We start from the raw sequence: 19,896 nt of genomic DNA on the forward strand, positions 1-19,896 counted from the left end.
TCTCAACTATCGTCTCTCATTATGTAGATAGGGCACTTCTTGTCAACAGGTTTCACCTTACGAATGCTCTTAGGGACACGTCTCCCCTTACACTCGTTCTCGCTCCTAAGGACCCAGCCGCTTGTAAGGATCCCACCAAAAAAGCCAATCCGTGTCATAGTATCTCGAGATGTCGGTTCCAGGACACCACCATGAGAGTTAGAGTTGCCAACACCGTACAGGGGGTTTTAGTTCTAGAAGATCCGCAACCGCCAATAAAAGGTATCGAGTCCCATCGGAGCGCTTATATGACGAAGAGCTGACCATAAGCTTTACGGAGTACAGTCACTGCTGACAATGCAGGGCCTTTTGACGTAGATCCTACCGACATGGTGAGACCGATTAGCATGCTATTTTTTCCTTTCCACCAAGGGTAGATGGCTAGAGCGCAATATTTTTAGTGGTGGACAAAGATACCACAGTTCCGACGCAGTCCACCGAGGAGCAGAAACAACCTGGGTTTATTTTTAGTATTACCGCGGGTGGGGCTGGAATTCGTCGCCTCACAATTGCCCCTCTCGCGCACGTGAATCAGCAGCATCGGGAGACTCGCTGTCAACGGTTGTTCTACCCCCCCATCTTCCTGCATTCTACACATCTACCCATCCGGTATATGCATTAATAAAGTTCGAACCAAACCGATCTGACGAGTCATGGCCCTCAGAGGCACACGTCCCGCTGAACACGCCGGGAGTTGGTATACTGCCGACCCCAGGAACCTTTCAGAGGAATTGAATGGCTGGCTAGAAGAGGCATCGTGTGCCATAAACGGATCTCTTCTACCTGTAACCAATGCCAGAGCAGTTATTGCCCCGTAAGACCCGACCTTGTCCCAGTGCCAACATTGCCAGCTAACTCTATACCAATGGTTTCTACTAGTCATGCTGGATATCGATACTCAGGCCCCTGTGCAGCATGGGCGTACAAGTGTCTGGATCTCAACAAGGCTCGTCGCGTATTTGTCCTTGGTCCAAGCCACACCTACTACCTCCGAGGCTGCGCTCTTACGACGTTTGAGAAATATGCAACCCCATTTGGGGACTTTCAGGTGGATGCTGATGTGACAGCCCGGCTTCGAGAGTCAGGTTTCTTCAAAGATATACCACGTCACAATGATGTTGGGGAACACAGCCTTGAGATGCAACTGCCTTACATTTGGAAGATGTTGGAGCGGACACTGGGTACCGGTGCCCGGTGGCCCTCACTTGTTCCGATCATAGTGGGGGACGGCAGCGGTGCTGACGAGAGAGAGTTTGGGCAGCTTCTGGTGCCATACCTGGAAGATCCCGAAAACGCGTTTGTGATCAGTTCTGATTTTTGTCATTGGGGTCGTAACTTCGAGTTCTGGCACTACTGTCCCAGTTCTGACTTCAGTAAGATCCGCTCACTTTCGCCTCGCGGCGACTCCAAACCAAGCCCGACGGAGCCGCCCGTTCACGAGTTTATTCGAGTCCTGGACGAAGCAGCTTTCCGGGCTATTGAGACAGGATCACAGGCCAAATTTGTCGACTACTTGCACGTAACAGAAAACACTGTTTGTGGACGGCACCCCATCAGTGTCGCTATGGCCGCCCTGGAGCTAATGGGAACCAGAGCCCCTACATCCACCAGTACTAACAGCCCTATCGGCCACCCGAAATTCGAATTTGTACGGTATGAGCGCAGCGATCTTGCCGAGACAACATCTGATTCTAGTGTGAGCTACGGCTCTGCTTTTGCCGTATTTTGATGTATTTTCCTATTTTCGGGCATGTCTAAAGTGGACACGCGACTGCATGGCAATGCTGAACGAACCAAACATATGCCACCCTTCATACATAGACGTTATGATACGTCAAATAGTATGTGCAAAGCTCTTCTGACCTAAATAGGCAATATAAGATACTTGCGAGCCTGCCAAAAATTGAGATATATAGTGTCAGATGAGACGCGGAGTATACTTCGTATCTTTACATTCATACATTGCCTTATATACGGAGTACTACGGAGTACAGAGACATTATACTCCATAGTATAAGTAAGATAAGATACATAATCGGGGGCTGCGGCTTCCTGTTTGCTAGGAGCTATTAATATGCTCAAATTTTAGTGTCTGCGCTAACAATGTTCTTCAAGATGCCGTTGCAACGGCGCCCTGCTTCAGCTGTGTGACAGATTGCGGCCGTGTTAGACCCTATGAGTGGCCCCGTATCTTGCATACCCCTGATCAAACAAAACAGGTCAAGCCCCTGAATGGCTCTCCTTTCTTTCTTCGTCCCATTCCTTGATTTATTTGCAACACCACTCTTTCTCCCGTGCCTTTTCTTTTGTATGCCTGTCGCTGGCGTTATCACATCAGTTTACTAGACCAACTACTCTGATCGTCGCCCTCACGAAGCTCGAATGCGAACAGTTTTCTGCGCCAACACACACGTTGACACTATTCCTCCCCCGTTTCCAAAAATTTTAGCGGTTCTTCACAGAGTGGTTGGCTCTCAAAATGAGTGTACGTGTCTCATCCGTCTCACTTTCCGCGTTTCAGCCTCGACGTACGAGCTGTGCAATTGCTCCTATCTCTTCAATTTGACCTTTTAGGTCTTCCTCCGCCATCTGCACACACCTCTCTGCTTATTTCCTTCACTTCTTCCGTTTCCTCACAGTTTTCCCAAGGACACCCACCTTCTGCAAGCACTTAGATCACTGCCGCTAACGTATCTCTGAGGAATCATGACACAGTACGGGTTAGTTACCTTTTTCATCGACTTCCCTCGGCTACCTCTCGTAGACACTTATCCAGGCCCGATGTCGCTGGAAATATACAATTTGGCTCACTAATTTATCTCGGGCAATCAGGTACAGAGACACGCAGAACCCCTTTGATCACCGCGATGATTCGCAAGTCGACGGCTATGCAGCATCTGGCAATGTTGAAATGGCTTCACTCGCACATAATGCCAGTTCTTTTGCGTCTGGCGATCCAAACGCCATATTGAACGAATGCCGAAGCATTGATCGAGGAATCGATCAGATTGACCAAAATCTAAACCAACTGCGCATGCTGCAAGATCGGTCACTCAACGAAGCGGAAGCGTCTGGATCTTCAACATCAAGACAACTGGACTCGCTTGCATCGGAGACAATGGCATTGTACCGACAACTTACTGAGCGCGTGCGCCAGGTGAAGAGTCAACGGGAAGCGCAGCAGCCAAAAAACTCCCCGCAGGTTGGTCGCGTCGATCGACGCCTCAAGCAGGCCATCCAGTCTTACCAACAGGTCGAATCGGCATTTCGTAAAAAGACGCAAGACCAGATGGCACGCCAGTACCGAATTGTGCGGCCAGACGCAACGGAATCTGAAGTCAGAGCTGTTGTTGAAGACACCAGTGCCGGAGGCCAAGTGTTCCAACAAGCCATGATGCAAAGCGACCGCCGTGGCCAAGCTCGTGCAGTCCTCAGTGCTGTTCAGGATCGTCATGCAGCCTTACAGAAGATCGAGGAGCAAATGGTTGAACTGGCACAACTATTCCAGGACATGGACACACTCATTATCCAACAGGACGCTCAGGTAATGCAGATCGAACAAAAAGCAGAAGAGGCAGTAGAAAACCTCGATAAAGGCAATGAGGAAATCGGGGTCGCTGTCGTAACAGCTAAAAAGACACGGAAGAAGAAGTGGATCTGCTTGGGCATTTCTGGTACGTTTTTGCCGATCGAGAAAACCCTTGTTTATATATCTTCGGCTCGAAACTTGTCACTAATTCTGGGAATTTTTTTTGGTAGTCGGGGTCATTGTTGTTATCGTGATTATTGTTGTCGTATATGTTCTGGTCAACCGACAAAACAGCGGAAGCAAAAGACGAAGTATCGCTGCTCGTGGTACGGATTTCACAGGGCACCCCCCTGTGGCGATGGTCTATGGGCAATCGAAGACGGTGAGAGACAACGGCCGTTCAAACACAGCCCAGCTGTCGAGTCGCTATGTTATCAATACGGACTTCGCCGCTGGTGATGGAGGCAATTCTGGGCTTAAAGACAAGCGCCTTGTTGTCCCCGATCCCTTAGTTTTTTGATCATTCTATCAAAATTGTCCGGACCGATCACAGATCGAATCATCAGATACTGGCACTGCAGCCAAAGTTGAGAAGGACACAAGCTCGCCTGTCTGGCTTTGTCATTATTCTGTCTCGCTGACGCATTTGTACATTTACTTTGTTTGGTGGGTTTCTTTTGTTTTTCTGTGGTGCTTGGGCGCTTGTCTAGCTGTTGGCTTGATGCTATCGGTTGTGGCTATTGATTGCTGTCCCTTTTGTGCATTACTGGCGTCTGGTTGGTCTGGGTCATATGCTATTAGCTACAGTTCGTACACATTTATTACTTCTTTCCCAATCAAAATGATTGCGTCGACACAAAAAAGAGAGCAGCACGGGATGAACCCGATTATGTAGCGCTGCAGGTTAAGAATGACCTGTAAGTTGTAACTGGTTCGGTGGTGTATGTGCTTTTTGTGTTTCGTGCAGCTGCCAGCCTAGTCGTGGTTGTATGCCATATGAAGGCATGGTTATGTACAGTGACGCACAGCGCAATGGCCAAGTGGCTAAGTTTATCCGGACCCGTGAGAAACTTCGTTCTCTGAAGGCTGTATATGGCAGGCATCCTTCTCGGCTTCGCTGACAGACAGAGGTCGTTGCGTGTGTTCTGAATTCTGCAACAAATGTTTTAACACATCCATTCGTATGTTAAAGTCTCGTATGAGCTCTTTATAGTCCTCGCCCGATACATCACTCTCTTCTTTACCAAGAATCTGAGTCCCACCGCCGTGGTGCCGTGTTGGTTTCGAGCTTGATACTGCTGGTAGACGTTTTGTAGGCAAATCGACTGTGGCCAACATTTCGATTCCTTCGATGACCAGCATCCAAGGTTCGTCTCCTTGACTTTTGATATCGGTGTCCGACGGGGTAGCCTCCATATGACTCAAACGTGTACCCGTCACAATCCAATCAGCAGACAAACTACTTGATCGGGCCACTTCGTAATTTCCGCCGTCGGTATTGGAGAAGTCGAGCAGGATTGCTCGATCTCTCGTCTTGGAGACAGTATTTTCTACTCCAAGCAGCCGGTGCTGTGCCGAAAGAGCACAGGACAGCACTTCGGGGTCGTCGTCATCAAAGACATACCTCGTTTGAGGATAGAAAACCTCTGGGAAGCCTGGCGCAGAATTGTCGTAAACCACAGTGTAATAAGACTTCATTTGAGCAGAAAGGAGAAGTGTTTGGTATGTAAAAGCGTTGGGAAGATCGGAGACTGTGACATCGGTGATGAAATTCTGTAGTTATCCCTGCGTTCTAACGATTCGTCGCTGGGTATGAACTGGTCGTGAAGAGAATCGGCCCTAGACAAATCATTGGGCACCCGGCATGGGGAGGTTGCCAAGAAACCTACCATAGCCTGATTAAATATGTGGATAGAGTGGGTCTCAACTGGGGGTCATCTGACTCGCGGTTTGCAAGAAACACAGCGCTCGAAAGGATGTAAAATACGGAGTACAGTAGCAAAAGAGAACAGCTCGATGGCAATAACTGCAATTTATTGCTACAGCCCTGGAGAGCCTCAACAATGTACGGAGTATAAACAATGTTGCCTCTCTTTAGACACGTGAACAAATACTAAAGGCTGGCATCGCGTGTACGGAGTATGATCATATGATGGCGTTCAGCCTGAAAAAGGCAAATACTAAGCGCGCACTATTATGGGTATTATGTTCACAATCTTCCAAGCTGCATTCTGGAGCTTATTAAGGCTGTAGCCTTGTAGCTGCGATTATTCCGAGACATATCATTACAGCTAGGCACTACTTTGGTCTTTAGTGGTCGATCCGTCATGCGGTGTTATGTAACATGGTGCCTATTTGTGATTCAGGCGTGTTCTTCAAGTGGTTGTATTGTATGTTCGTCTCCGTCCCATTCAAACTCTAGAAAAAGATTCAATCAGTGTGACGTCGGAAAAGGGTACGCCTTAGTTCACATACTCTGTCGACACATCGGGCATTGGCCCTTTGCAGACTCTTGCTTTATCCATTCCGATATGCAATGCTGCAGAGTTGGTTAGTCAGATATTGTGGCTTTTCATGTAGACTCTGGCTGTCAACCCACGGTGTGAAAATTATGGCCACATTTTCCCGACACTATCAAAGGCAGTACGGTAAGCCTAGGTCAGAGTGGCCCATCTTTAAAAAATACGCAAGGGGAAGAGGCAATCGCACAAAGGCTGCATTCGTCGCCAGGATATTTGCAAGACGGGCAAGTGCCGTCAAACTGGTTTTGGCAGATGCCGCAGACATCGTCTTCCGGGAGATCCCAACGCCATGTGGCCACAGCATGCCACTCGTGGATTTTCACCTTCATGTTCTTGAGAGTTGGGGCGAAAAGGCGCGTACGATTGTAAGATACTTATGATGAACGCGGTCGACAAACAGGCTGCTGTATTCAAGGGGAATATCTCATGACTGCTTATGGTCCTAGCTTCACACAGCTCTTTGGGGTCCGCCAATGAGGTGGGTATCCTGTGCGCCATGCTAAGAGAACCCCGCAGCTTTGGTCCCTCCATTGACCATTCCACAACACGGATTTTCAATTTTTGCTCCACGACCGACAAAGCATGACGCATTAACGGCCAGAACCATTTTCCCAAAATAGGCGTTCCTTATACCTGCCACATTTTTGTTATGCAAATCAGCCAGTCTCATTGCAGTATGTATTATATTATGGGTTCATTGTACTTATCGCTGTCACCTCTGCTGACCTAGGGAACTTGTGAAAAGAGAAAATAGCCATTCCATCCAGGATCGTATGCACGGTATTCAAAGGACAAAAGGATAAACCCCGAGTGTTGGCTTCGCAGACGTCCTGCACAACACGAGCTACGGCGCCTATTCATCGGCAATCTGCTGTCTTTCGCGGTCGCGTTTCCGCCTCTGTCCAGTGCCCTGTCTGGCAAGGTTGCCAGAACTAGCATCAGAATGTTGCGCTCAGCGCGAGCAGTGCTCTATCGAGCTAGTTGTGATCTCAGCTTCTCAGCCGCTGCCTTGAGGACGAGGACCGTTCCGGCAAAGCGATCCTTCTCTTCATATTTGGTCGCGCCAAAAGACCTAAACTCGGCCCTCAAGAAAAACCCAATATCTCCTACAAGCACAGATCCTCGAGTGATCCCGCTGTGTGCGTCATGGTTCATGCCGAACGATGCTGAGGGCCGCACTGGTATACAGGTGTTCCGAAAACAGCGCATTCCCAAAGCGCGCTTTTTTGATCTTGACAAGGTTATCGACCGGCATTCCTCGTATCCGCACATGCTTCCAAGCGCAAAAGACTTTGCGGCCGCTATGTCTGAGTTGGGGATCCGAAGAGAGGATACAGTGGTCGTCTATGACTCCAAGGAGCTCGGAATATTTTCTGCGCCACGAGTCGGCTGGACCTTGAGGGTTTTCGGGCACCCAAAAGTGCACGTCTTGAACAACTTCCGCTTGTGGCTAGAGGAAGGATTTCCGACCGAGACAGGAGAAGTCTACAGTGTCGAATGCTGTCCATACCCCATTCCCGAACTAGACGCTAGGAAGGTAGCAAGCTTTGAAGAGGTACGGGATGTCGTTACAAACCACACCAAAGACGGCGCCGAGGGCGTTCAAGTTATCGATGCCAGGTCGAGCGGGCGTTTCACCGGCACTACCTCAGAGCCCCGACCGGGTCTTTCTTCTGGGCATATGCCTGGTGCTATCAATATACCTTTTGATGCGGTGCTGGATCCAGCTACCAAGGCTTTCCTTCCAGCCGACAGATTGACGGATTTGTTTCAAGAGAGAGGAGTCGATCTGCAACGGCCTATAATTTCAAGTTGCGGTACTGGGGTCACGGCATGCGTGATTGAAACAGCACTGGACGAAGCGCGATACAGATCCACTGACTCGAGGAGGGTTTACGATGGCAGTTGGACGTATGTGCTCTTATCTCTGTCTTGTGTCCCGGACTTTTCGATATTGGGTCGTGTTGTTTCCTTTACTGACTTTTATTCTCAGCGAATGGGCACAGCGAGCTCGTCCTTCTGACGCCCTTATTCAGAAAGATGTGGATACCGAATGAAGCAAGGAATGACGTGGGCGATGTTTACCCGTCCAGGTGTGTTGGTGCAATACTTTGTCCTGACTGTTTATTTTCCGCCTTATTGCTGTCAACCCCGACCGTGTTACCTCTAGGATGCTTACTTACCCTACCCTCACTTCACCTCGTATCGCACCCAGTCGTTGGTACATATTCGTATACACGCATAATATACATATATATATATATATATATAGCGTCTGTCAGTTTACGCTCATCGGCGTTGTGTTTGTTAGTTCGTTAGCGTGTATACCGCACCAGTTTTGCCGTGCAACACTAACCAGCTTAGGTTAAGATACTTCGTACGGAGTACTTGCGTGGAGTATGTAATTAAGCAGCAGATCGTGGGAATTGATAGAGCGACGGGTCCACGTGATTTTTTTGGCGGTTGCAGGCGGCAGAATATTACTGAATTCGCATCGCCCCTCGACTACACCGCTGCTTAGTGAAAGCTTTACGAATATCACCAAATCTGCTTAAAGTGGCTTTTATCGACGGCCTCCTCCCTTCTACCCACCCCCCTAAAACCGTACACGTATTCTGTAAAGTATTACTTGAATAAATAAATGCTTAGCCTAAGTAAAGGTAAAGGCAAAAGTAGAGGCAGCGGCAATAGCGCAGGTTGCACAGGATGCAGCGGCCGCATAGGAGGCGCAGGCCGCAGCGCGCCGTACAGGCAGGCTAGTGCCGATAATGCTTAGTAGGAGAGAACTTACTAATTCTATAGAGGAAGACACGGCGGCTTAACTAGTTTTATATAGTATTTACTAGTCTTTTTGTTCTTTATTCAGTGTTTTTGGTCATTTTACAGAGTACTTCGAATCTATTACGACTTACGGAGTACACGGGGACGATTTCAGTATTCTGCCGCCAGCAACCGCCAAATAAATTACGTGGACCCGTCGCTCTATAATTCGGACTCGTCGCTCTATCAATTCCCGCAGATCGTAGTAGAAATGTAAATTCCAGCCGATAAAACCCGATAGTGCCACCGTTAGCATCGACGACATGGACAATTGCCAATCAGAAGGGGCAACGTACTTAGCTCTAGGCTACAAACGCTCAATCCGTAGCTATGCAGGCGAAGGTCACATAGCTTGTGAGGTATATCGGAGCCTTAACTGATCCGTACCGTAGCGATCTTTTGTGATTGATCATGTAAGATAATACGGAGTAATACTCCGTACGGGTAACCGCTTGGCTAGCAACGCGTCTTAATGCCACTTTAATTTTAGCGCACAGCAGACGCGTCGCGTCGACATCGCATACGAAGTACTTCTCCCTAATAGACATGATCTATTTATATGTTGCTTTAACAAAAGCTACCTTTGTCTATCAAACATACGATCCTAGACCACACCATTTCAACAGCTCTCACGTAAAGCCCACCACTTGCAACACTCGCGCTGCCTAATTTTTTGACATTTATATATTGGGGTGTGTCGCGATGTCTAGCCTTGTAAAGCGCAAGCGCTCCGACTCGGAGCTCTCCTTCTCCAGCAACACGACAATATGTTCACCGGTGCGGGGAGCTGGCTGTGTGACGTCTACATTTCACACTGGCTGCATATCATCAAATCTTCCGAGTCGGACTATGAAACGATTCCGTGACAACCGACCTTCAGACGCAGAGATACATCGTAAGTTTCCATGTCGGTATATATGTCTTTTGTCTTATGCTGACGGCGTGCAGGGCGTACCCTAGGCTTGCTCTACTCGGTACGGCGCCATCAGGAAGCTGATCCAGTACCCAGCGTACATGTCAGTGATGCACCTCCGTGCCAGCAATACCGTGATACAACCCAGATCCTCTCGAATCAGCCATCTCTGCACAGTTTTTGGGACATTTCCCAACCTAATTGTGCATCCGCACCAGCCACAGAACAGAACTCTCCAGTCGCAACTCATTGTTATGCAAGCCAAGAAGACGCTGTCTGTAAGGATTGCAGATCTTCCGTGGACGGCGAGGGTGACTTATGCGGGATGGATACGTGTGGCAATGGCCATAGCCAGGAACGGCGCTGCATATTCTGTGCCAAAGTTGTGTGTACCTCGTGCTCAGTGAGCAATCTCGGTGAGCAGCGGCAGTGCTTGGTGTGCGTTGGGTACAGGGCATAGACCAGGCGTGACCTTGCGAGCGTGCTGTTCTTTCCTGCTGCTAGGCGGATTACATCTGCGCCTAGGATTGTTCTGCGGCTTTACTTATACCTATAGCGTGGCCCCAGAATCTGTGGTTTTTGTTTTTTTGGGGTTGTATTGGCATTCATAGGTCGAGGCGAGAGGCTATATACTTACAACTTGGATCGTCCGTCTTACCAATGCTATCAATGCCATTTACTTAAGCATTGTAGCCCCTTTTAGAGAGGCAGCTAGGTGAGCTGAAATTACTGCTACTGTCACCCAGGGCTATGAAGAGGCAAGGTCAGAGCCCATTAATAACGGGCTATTTAAAAAGACGGTTTGGCTTTACAAACGCCGAGGTCGAAATCGCAAATACGAATGACAATATATTTTGGCCAATGTACAAAGCACCCCATGGCTATTTGCAAACGTTCAAACTGCACCTGCTGCCCTGTCTCGCACCAGGCGCATCCCTCATCTACCTAACCGGACATATCCCAACCCCCAGGGGTCCAGAAGCCGCCGACAGCGCTGAAGACAGTGAGATATCCTACAATCTCTTTCGGTATGATGAGTCTGCTCTGTGCTGGCCTTTGATAAAGTTGCCCACTCACATAGTATCGAACCGAATCCTTTTCTGCCGCGGGTCACTTGTGATAGCCAATAGCCTACCTCTTCTCTTCTCCCTTTTCTGCTCACGTCCATTTCTACCCAAGCTCGGGCCTGAGTTGCAGGCGTCACCTGCATGTTCTTGAACGGCTTCTAGGATGGTTCGACGAGACAAGCACGCGTCCATGTGATCGTTGAACTCTTTCTCGTCTGCTGACTGGGGTCGAAAACACACAGGACAGTTCCACCATCTCTCTTGCTCTCGGTGTAGGCCCGTCTCACTCTTCGGGTTGGCTGTACGCTCCTGTCGGTAACACAGAGTAGGCGTCTCTTCGACAGCAAGACTGTCATCCCGCTTCGTTCTTCCAGCTACTTCCGCCTCCAAAGGCTCTGCAGGTCCTATTGCCCCGATTTCTAGACTCTCGCGGTATCTCGGAGTCGTGTCTGGAGGCACCTCGCTTTCTGTAGCCTCACTATCAGGTTGGCCGATTCCTTGCGGTGGTCGAATGCCGAAGAAGGCCAGCGTATCGGGTTTCCTGGTGCTGGTAAGATTTGTGCACCGTAAGCCTAGAAGTCGAACGCTTATACCAGGTAACTCCTGTTCCATCTTGGACAACATAGGCGATGCGTACTTGTACAAGTCGTCGGCTAAGTATACCGCCCGGGAGAGGATAACCTGTCTCGTATGTACTTCGAATGTGTTTAGCTTGAGCTTGAGAACCAAAGTGCGGCCCTTACACTCGACTCGACGCAAGTCCTTCTCGAGCTCATGTGCTGTCCATTGCAGTTGCTGTCTCAGCTTTCCTGGATCGGACATGCTCGTAAAGGTGCTCTCCGTCCCAACACTTTTTCGTTCATATTCCTCTGCTGGCTGTACACTCGTTCTCCCCAGGCCAAGATAGCTATGCACCAAAAAGTGGCACGCTTTCTCTCCAAAGAGTCGGCTGATATATTGTCGCTGGTCGTAAATGTCTCCACATGTTTGTATACCGACAGATGCCAGCTCTCGTTCAAATACGCGACCGATCCCGTTGACCTTCCGGCAGGCCAGGGTCTTGGTGAAGTCGAGGATGGCAGAACGCTCGTTTTGCAGCAAGAATTGTCCGTTCGGCTTGTTGATATTAGAACATATTTTGGCGAGCCGAGTGTTGGCAGCAATTCCGGCCGATACCGTTACTCTGGTTTCTTCCAAAACCTCCCTCCTCAGCTGCGCTACTACTTCGCCCGGATCCGCCCCGTGGGTAGCACAGTATTCGGTCACGTTGAGGTAAGCCTCATCGATACTCGCGCTCTCGAAACGCGGGTCATACCGTGCCAGGACCCTGCGCACCTCCTGGGCCTTGGCCACATACTTGGCGTGGTCGGGTTTCAAAATAATAAGCTTGGGACAAAGCTTTTTGGCCACAAAGCCAGCCATGCCGCTTCGACATCCAAAACTGCGTGCCAAGTAGTTGCAGGTGGAGAGAACACCACCACCAACTGCGAAAGGCGCACCTGCCAGTTCGGGTTGACCAAGCAATTCGACTGCAGCATAGAAGGCATCACAATCCACATGCACAATATACTGGGAAAGATCTCGAGAGGCATCGAGCTCGGTGATGAGGCCGTCGACAGCACGAAGGTCTCTTGAAAGATCCAGACGCTCAAGATGTGCCTTCTTCGCTAAAATTCGGGCGACCTTGGATGAGAGAACTCTGTCTCTCGTCTCTTCACGATTGAAGTACTTGGAGCCTTTGGAAGCATTGTATATGATATCCGACACCTGAACAGTCAGCGTCTCCTCCCTGCTAACGCTTGTTCTCATCCATGTTGAATAGTTGAACCTTTGCCTGATCTACCATGTCCTGGCCTGCTTTCAGTAAGGACGGACCTAGGAGAGAGTACTTCAGGGTCTCGTGGTCTGCCTGATCCCGCTTGTCGGCTTTCGTGATTGGCGAAACTTGATCACCTGCGTCCGCCATTGCCAGTGCTCATTAGGCATCGAGGAGGCGATTTTCTGAAGATACACTACAGTGCATTCTCGTCGCCACCAAGAGTCTGCGTGTCCGTACGCAGTACCAAGAACAGTTGCTGACCGTGGCGCGCTGACAATTAATTGCTAGTGCAGTGCCCTCGTTTGTTTATGTAAATTTGCCCACGTGCCTAGGGGATAGATGCCTAGACTTGCGGGTCATTGATTTACGGTACTCAACTTAGCAAGCGTCCTGCCTATTTGCTTCCGCGCAAAACGACAAAGCAGACGTACGAGTAATGCTCTCGCGAAGTTCGTTGTGTTGCCACGCTTGTTGACCAACTAAGCCTATCATCACAAGCACAATGCTCACAAGCTAAATCGCACTGTCTTCCGGTCCAATGTACTCCGTATTCCGTAGTCGCGAGGACGTTCATTTCGACTAGAGCCACGCGTCTTAGAATTGTGTTGCTTCTAACACTCGTTGGGAGCTCTTGCAATTGGCAGATTATGTATATATGCCAATGCTCCCCGCCGCCGTGCAACTGGTCTCGTAAGAGGGTGCGAATTTCGGGGATCCTCGAAAGTACATTGAAACCCGACGTATTTAATTACCACAATATGCAGACTGGGGTGATGCATTAACCTTCAGACTGGGTTTACTATGACGGTTCCACGTCGAAGCCCTTGATTTAAAGACTTAGGTCTGTGAGAGAGGCTCAAGACTCCCAGACCGCTTGATATACGATCTATTTACAGCTCATTATGCTCCTGACCATCATCGGTGTCAACAACAATAGTCTTCACGACTTCGGCGGCCTCCGCTACCTTGCTGGCCATTTTATCCACAATGTTGGGCGTCTGGTCTGCAGAAACGCTAGATGTCGAGCTCAGGTCGTCTGTAGTTCTTTTCGTAACAATGGTCTCGGGGGTTGGAACTCCGGCGATAGCAACTAGCTCCGTTTCAAAAACTGTCGTGGAAATATATCAAGTCAGTGTGTTGTTTCTGCCGCTACTGGCGGTCTTATGATTGATAACGGGTTGAACAAGACGTAGGCACACGTGTCTTACCCAGAGTTGAGCCGGCAGGAATCGGTCCCATGCCGCGTTGGCCATAGCCAAATTCAGGTGGCACGGTGAGCGTTCTAAGTGGCAAGCATTAGTATCACAATCGTAGATATGAAACTCCGGTATTTTCAAGCGGTACCTTTTTTCGCCTATGCACATATCCAGAAGGCCTTCCTCCCAGCTAGAAAATGGCGTCAGCACAATGACTGAAACTCGATGGCATACCGGGGCAGTTTTCGCTACTATGTAGGCAAGGTGATCGAAGATGTACCCGGCTACCTTACCCCTTGATAACCTGGCCCCTGCCGAGCGAGAAGCTGAAGGGTGATCCTCTGTCATAACCTGGGCGTGGGTAATATCGAGCGTTAGCATCGTTTCCAAATATCCTCCAAGAGGTCAACGGGTTAAAATGGGGTCTACTACGGGTCGCGATATCTGGACATACTGGCATCGAACTTCTGGCCATTGGACTGCAGAGTTCCTCGGTAGTGAACCTGGATCTTGTCCCCTTTTTGAGTGCGGCGGTCACACTCAACTGGCAACGTGACATCAATTTTGAGAACGGCAGCCAGGGCGCCAACAACTGCCGAAGCAAGGAGGGACAGGGACAGGGCAATGGGCTGCATTCTGATGTGTTCTTTCGAAATTGTATGTAGCAATGCCGCGTTTGATAAGGGTGTTTGCTTTGTCAACAAGATGGTGAGTTTGGAAGAAAATAACCCTGCTCTTCTTTGGTATACTATTGCAAATCTCATTGGCCAATGTGCTACGTTGGCGATCTATGTGGGTCTGCCCTTGCGCCCCCCGAGCAGATGGCAGACAGCAACAACTGCACGGCTTTTTTGCCTTGGCCGTGACGTCATAGCGAGCTACCTACTCGCGGGGAATTCCAGGAAGCTCATGTTTACGGACAAGAATCCATATCCAAGCTTGGGGCATGGGACTGGGGAGGGGTGTGGAAGCCCCAACAAGCACTCATGCGCACCTCACATTCATTCAATAGACGGGGCACAGTCAGAGCTGATTACTATTCGCAGGATATTGTAGTTAATTGCAAAACACGATGGAGGTGTGAAGGGAGTTTTGGCAGACAACTCGAGCTTGTCGTCCATTTCGTCGTGATTTGGCCCTCGCTCGATAGCGGTTCAGAATATGTGTGCTTGTCGACTGGAGTCTAAGCCCCACCTTCCCTCTTGGCGTATTCCTCCTCAATGGCATCTTCATATCTCTCCTCTGGCGAGCGAGGGTCTTCATCGAGCACGCCCTTTTTGATCAGATCCTCAGGCGACGGCCGCTTGGCCATTTTTTCGTTCAGCGAGTCGGCACGCATGCTTTTCTCAAGCTCCTTCTGGTGTGCTTGCAGGCTAGGGGCGGCATTGGATGCCAACAAAATGTTCTCTGGCTGTCTTAGCATAGTCTCACATTGTTATTGCAAGAGGACCGGGGTTGGGGTAGAGATGAGCCCACTCTGCACAAGCTCGTCACGATTAGGCCGGTTCAGCAAATGAAGCAACAGCGAGTTGCGCCTGGCTGGATCCCCTCCGGTCACGGGGTGGATTGGTGCCTCGTCTACGACAGGCTTGTTGGTGTTTTCATTGTCCATGGTAGTTGGTTGGGAATATGGTGCTGTCGTTGAGGATGCTGCTTTGACTTTTGACACAAATGGTAAGACAGGAACGAACGTGTACACTAGAAAAGGAGAACGTTGAGCGGGACGGGAGGATAAATAACGAGAAATTTAGCCACCCAGTCATCTGGGGCATCCCCCGCTACGACACCACCTGCAAGGCTGTTGGCTGGTTGAGCAGTGGCGAGGTCCATTATGTAAACAAACAGACCCGCACTTCAGGGGGCTTTGTAAGTAATCCGTACTCCATACGCTGGTTTGCAGTGTCAGGCAGAAATCGAGAGACGTACGGAGTAGGAATTGCAAGTATGCGGGCATACGAACAAGACAACAGATCAGAGAGACGAAGGGATGCACGGAGTATATGGTCGCTTGCATCTGCCCAGACTTCCAGCGGACGAGCTATGCAGTTCAGCCACACCGAACATCAGCTACACAAAGGGTGGGCAGTAAGATACGGAACACCTAGTGGAAAATATTGATATTGGGTTGGACTGCGACGCAGAGAATCGACGAAGCTCCGTACAAGTATCATGTATCAGCTGGGGGTTGGCCATTCCCACCCCTGTAACGCCAAGGCTACATTGGTAGGACATCTTTTCAGCGCCTTCAGTGCGGAGGCGAGGCTGGAAAGGATGAACCTAAGAAACCAACCACTCAATCGTAAGACGGAAATGCTTTGCTGTCGTCGCCCAGCCCCTTCGCTGCAATGCCTTCTAAAACCCGGCCTTGCTCCGGTTACTGGCCATGTGTACAGCCTCATACTCTGTGCAGCACGGCACAGAAGCGCATCAGTGTCAATCTGCCTGCTTCACGCACGTCTGCTCTCTGGACATGCATGCCTTCCCCACCAATGGCAACCCGTCCAGTACAAAGTACAGGTGCCTTGGCCACACACGATTGGCCTCCATGTTCAAATTCACCGGCAGGATGGACTGCACGACCGTCAGACGACAGCCGCTACCAACACTTTGGAAGCGGCACCCATAGTGCTGACTGCGAGGGCAAAGAATCCTCTGCTTCTGGACTGTTCGTCTGGCCGTCGACTGACTTTCCGTGTCTCCCAACACCGCCATTGCGGCCGGTCGAGTCGACTTCTGACAGCACCAGCACTACCAGCGAGGACCTGTGCGGTCCAGATCGTCTCTTCGGGTCGCTTCTGGCTTCCTCGACACTGTTTCCAGCCTCTGTTGCTGTCGTCGGGCATAGGATGGGCGAAGACTTGAACGAGGCTTTGCCAGATCTCGGACAGCGCATAAAGGATCCGCTTGCTCGGGACGCTGCCAACGTGACTCCCGGGATCGACGATACTCCCTACCTTCGCCATGCTCTTGATGCCCTCACGGAATGCATTGCGCCGTCATTGGGCGGAGCTAACAACGGCAGCAGAAGCGCGCCTAACGATCAGGACTGTCTCACAACACAGCCGCCTTCCAGAGATACTCGTGGAGCCGACATCGGCCCACTGCCTGCCTCTCTTCCGCTGCTGTCGTTCCCTCGGCCTGTGCGCGGCGGACCCGATATTGGAAAGCACTCACTCGTTCACGCCGCTCACTCGCCTCGTCAATTCGACCCAGTTCAAACCTACATCGCCCCTAGGCTTTTCCCTAGACATGATGGGCAAAATCTCCCACGACCTGATTTCAAACCCGCCATTCTGCGCCCGGTGTCGTTGGCGGTTTTCACTGCATTGTGCTTTCTTCTTGATGTCGGTCTCATCTTCAGTGCCGTCTACTCGAGGGCATTTGACGGACTCACCGTCCGCAGCAGCAACACGTACGGGAGTCAGTATTTTGTCTTCCGCATCTTCCCGCAGCTGATATCTGCCATCGCATTTCTCTACGCATATTCCATATCCCTGGCCATTATCAGAATCCACCCGTTCGTTTGCATGGCTGCTGCTCTGCGTCCTGGAAAGTGCAGCCGTGATGGAGCTGTGTTCGACCGCCTGTATCCAATATCCTTCCTCTGGCCGCCCTTGTTGGGCACCGCGACTTGGCACGTCTGGGTGCCTCTGTTGGGCTTCTGGCTAATGAACTTTGCCGTGCCGCTCCAGAGCTCCGTTTTCTCTGTAGTCGTCGTCAATGGCACATTGCGGTGGGCGACTGTGCAGAGTGTTGCTTGGACATTGGTTGGACTTTACTCGTCTGTCGCCACCGCGACATTCATGCTGCTGATCTACTTCCGATACAACATGACCGGCCTTCTCTGCGACCCGCGATCCATTGCAGACTTTATTGTTCTTTCTTCCGATAGCAGTACTCTTGCAGATTATTACGGCACGGAGGTGATGGGCACACGCGATGAGATACGCGTTGCCCTCCGCCAGCGAGGCCCAGACAGGCTTGGATACTGGACCTGGGACGATGGCCGTGGGAAACAGATATGGCACGGAATCGGACCAGGCCAGGCGGACAGCATCTGGCGTGGACAGAGCCAAAATGGCAATAAAGCTGGACGTGAACACGGCGGCGGAATACTGGGACGAAATGGTGTCCACCGAACGTCTGGAGACAACAGCTTAAGAGATACGGCACCCTCGCCTCAAACAGGGTCGGCTCGCTACAGCTATCTTCCGTGGTGCATGCGCAGTATCCAGCTCCTGTGCTTTATAGCAGCGTCGTTTTCTCTGCTTCTGGCACTGTTTATCGTTTCCTTCCTGCCTTCTACCCACTTTGAGGCGGGCTTTCTACCCGAGGTGGCCACGACCTCGACATTAGGTGCATTTTCGCCTGCCAGCTTCCTCTATAGCTTTCTGCCTGCTCTTCTTGGCCAAATCATGTTCCTGTTATTTGCCAGCCTGGAGCTGTCGTTTCGGATCTTGCAGCCGTGGGCAGAGATTGCTAGGCATCCCGGGGGTGCCCCCCCTGAAGCCTCCATCCTGGCAGACTACCCGGCCTGTTTACCCTTGCAGAGCACCTTGCATGCTGCTATCAATCGTCACTGGCATGTTGCTGCCTTGTCTCTGCTGTCAGTATTGTTTGCCTTCCTTCCTGCCCTGGCCGGCGGCTTGTTTCTGGCATCGGAAGCTCCTCTGGGGGGTAGCAAGGTGCGCATGGTTTCATATATGGCGCTATATGGCGTTGTACTCGCACTCTTGGTCCTGTATTTTGCATGCCTTGTGGCCGCGCTGCCATACCACCACGACTTCCGGCTGCCGCACGGCGTCACTAGTATTGCAGAAATTTTGAGCTTCTGTGCCAACGATGACCTTGCACGTGAGCCGGCGTTCAAATGGGTGCACAGCAGGGAATCTCTGCAGTCTCGACTTGGGATCGATAGCCGGTCAAATGCTTGCTCTCGCTGGATTTTTGCTACAGGCACTACAGATGGTGGCCGACGCCTCGGCATACATCGCGTCCGCCGGTATACAGAACTGGCCAACCGGCCGAACAGCCGACAGCCCCCGCAGACGAGGGGCTGATTCTGTGCTCTGTTTCTAGCTTACGGCAGGCTTCTGGTCGCGTTACTGTCGTTTCCAGTCTTCCTTCGGTTTCTGTCTGGCGCATTGTCTGCATGGTACGGCGTTGGGGAACGCTTTGTGATGGCACAGCATAGACGGCTATATTGATGTCGTGTTTACGCGACTTGACAGGTTAGATAGAGACGATTACGACCGCTATTTTTATCTTATTTTTGCAATGCATAATTTGTTGACTTCAGTACAACGGACAGTCTTGACCTGTCTGGTGTGCCAAAGAGTGCTTCTATCTGGATCAGGACGGAATTTGCCGCTCTGCCATGCCTCCGTTCTTGGTCAAGGAGGCCGATCGGAACCGAAGCGCCTCCTACGAGCATGCCATGTGTAGCTCCATCGCGGCCTGTCGGGCACAACACTGCGCGCACGGGACGCCGATGCATGTGCCACGAGTAATATTTCTTCCCGCTGCCCGAGATGGCCAGACGAGGACAAAGCTGAGGGGTAGAGCACCGTCGATTGTGTATCCTAACAGGGCCTGAGCAGTATTAATACAGTTCTGCTTCGATCTGCAGTGTGCCTCCCTTCCTCCCCTTTATCGTTGAGTCGTATCACTCTACCAGTCATCGCAGCAAGTTTTCCGATGGCCGCTACTTATGCATGCTTTCTGCCCAACAACTTCAAATAGTGCGATGTGGAACGAATATGTCCTCGTGCTGTGAGTTGCTGTAGCAGGGACTTCCTGTGATTCTCCCAAAACCCCTTCCCGGAACCTCCGAAACATACGACTGTGAAGAGGCGACATGACTGATTTCCATTCGTGCATCCCATGCTATGCGACTCGGAGCTCACCACCTTCTGTCCCAGTCACCAGACCAATTCCATCCCATGACGGGTGCTATTTTGATTTGTCGCTCTCCTGAGCTGGGTGTGCCCT

The 19,896-nt window shown here is 50.7% G+C and overlaps 7 protein-coding genes across 7 annotated transcripts; 3 read left to right on the top strand and 4 right to left on the bottom strand.

Moving 5' to 3' along the window:
* Window positions 1–692: 692 nt before the first annotated feature.
* Window positions 693–1,768, top strand: CMQ_4953 (duf52 domain containing protein; the record flags this gene model as incomplete). Its single annotated transcript, XM_014315889.1, has 2 exons — window positions 693–853; window positions 919–1,768. 2 exons carry the CDS (start codon window positions 693–695, stop codon window positions 1,766–1,768), a joined length of 1,011 nt encoding a protein of 336 aa, XP_014171364.1.
* A 977-nt stretch (window positions 1,769–2,745) lies between these two features.
* On the top strand, window positions 2,746–4,088 carry CMQ_5034 (snare protein nsyn1; the record flags this gene model as incomplete). The annotated part of the gene is made up of 3 exons (XM_014315970.1): window positions 2,746–2,759; window positions 2,872–3,713; window positions 3,910–4,088. 3 exons carry the CDS (start codon window positions 2,746–2,748, stop codon window positions 4,086–4,088), a joined length of 1,035 nt encoding a protein of 344 aa, XP_014171445.1.
* A 530-nt stretch (window positions 4,089–4,618) lies between these two features.
* On the bottom strand, window positions 4,619–5,266 carry CMQ_4958 (uncharacterized protein; the record flags this gene model as incomplete). Its single annotated transcript, XM_014315894.1, has 1 exon — window positions 4,619–5,266. The coding sequence occupies one exon, from the start codon at window positions 5,264–5,266 to the stop codon at window positions 4,619–4,621; it is 648 nt and encodes a 215-aa protein (XP_014171369.1).
* A 5,630-nt stretch (window positions 5,267–10,896) lies between these two features.
* On the bottom strand, window positions 10,897–12,699 carry CMQ_5056 (DNA-directed polymerase; the record flags this gene model as incomplete). Its single annotated transcript, XM_014315992.1, has 1 exon — window positions 10,897–12,699. One exon carries the CDS (start codon window positions 12,697–12,699, stop codon window positions 10,897–10,899), a length of 1,803 nt encoding a protein of 600 aa, XP_014171467.1.
* Window positions 12,700–13,599: 900 nt separating this feature from the next.
* CMQ_4919 (fkbp-type peptidyl-prolyl cis-trans isomerase) lies at window positions 13,600–14,540 on the bottom strand (the record flags this gene model as incomplete). The annotated part of the gene is made up of 4 exons (XM_014315855.1): window positions 13,600–13,817; window positions 13,918–13,991; window positions 14,199–14,256; window positions 14,360–14,540. The coding sequence occupies 4 exons, from the start codon at window positions 14,538–14,540 to the stop codon at window positions 13,600–13,602; spliced, it is 531 nt and encodes a 176-aa protein (XP_014171330.1).
* Window positions 14,541–15,088: 548 nt separating this feature from the next.
* CMQ_5024 (rpel repeat protein) lies at window positions 15,089–15,517 on the bottom strand (the record flags this gene model as incomplete). Its single annotated transcript, XM_014315960.1, has 2 exons — window positions 15,089–15,316; window positions 15,389–15,517. The coding sequence occupies 2 exons, from the start codon at window positions 15,515–15,517 to the stop codon at window positions 15,089–15,091; spliced, it is 357 nt and encodes a 118-aa protein (XP_014171435.1).
* Window positions 15,518–16,394: 877 nt separating this feature from the next.
* CMQ_4968 (uncharacterized protein) lies at window positions 16,395–18,965 on the top strand (the record flags this gene model as incomplete). Its single annotated transcript, XM_014315904.1, has 2 exons — window positions 16,395–18,759; window positions 18,862–18,965. The coding sequence occupies 2 exons, from the start codon at window positions 16,395–16,397 to the stop codon at window positions 18,963–18,965; spliced, it is 2,469 nt and encodes an 822-aa protein (XP_014171379.1).
* Between the last annotated feature and the right edge of the window lie 931 nt (window positions 18,966–19,896).

Source organism: Grosmannia clavigera (genome assembly GCF_000143105.1).
Source record: "Grosmannia clavigera kw1407 unplaced genomic scaffold GCSC_160, whole genome shotgun sequence".
NCBI lineage: Eukaryota > Fungi > Ascomycota > Sordariomycetes > Ophiostomatales > Ophiostomataceae > Leptographium > Leptographium clavigerum.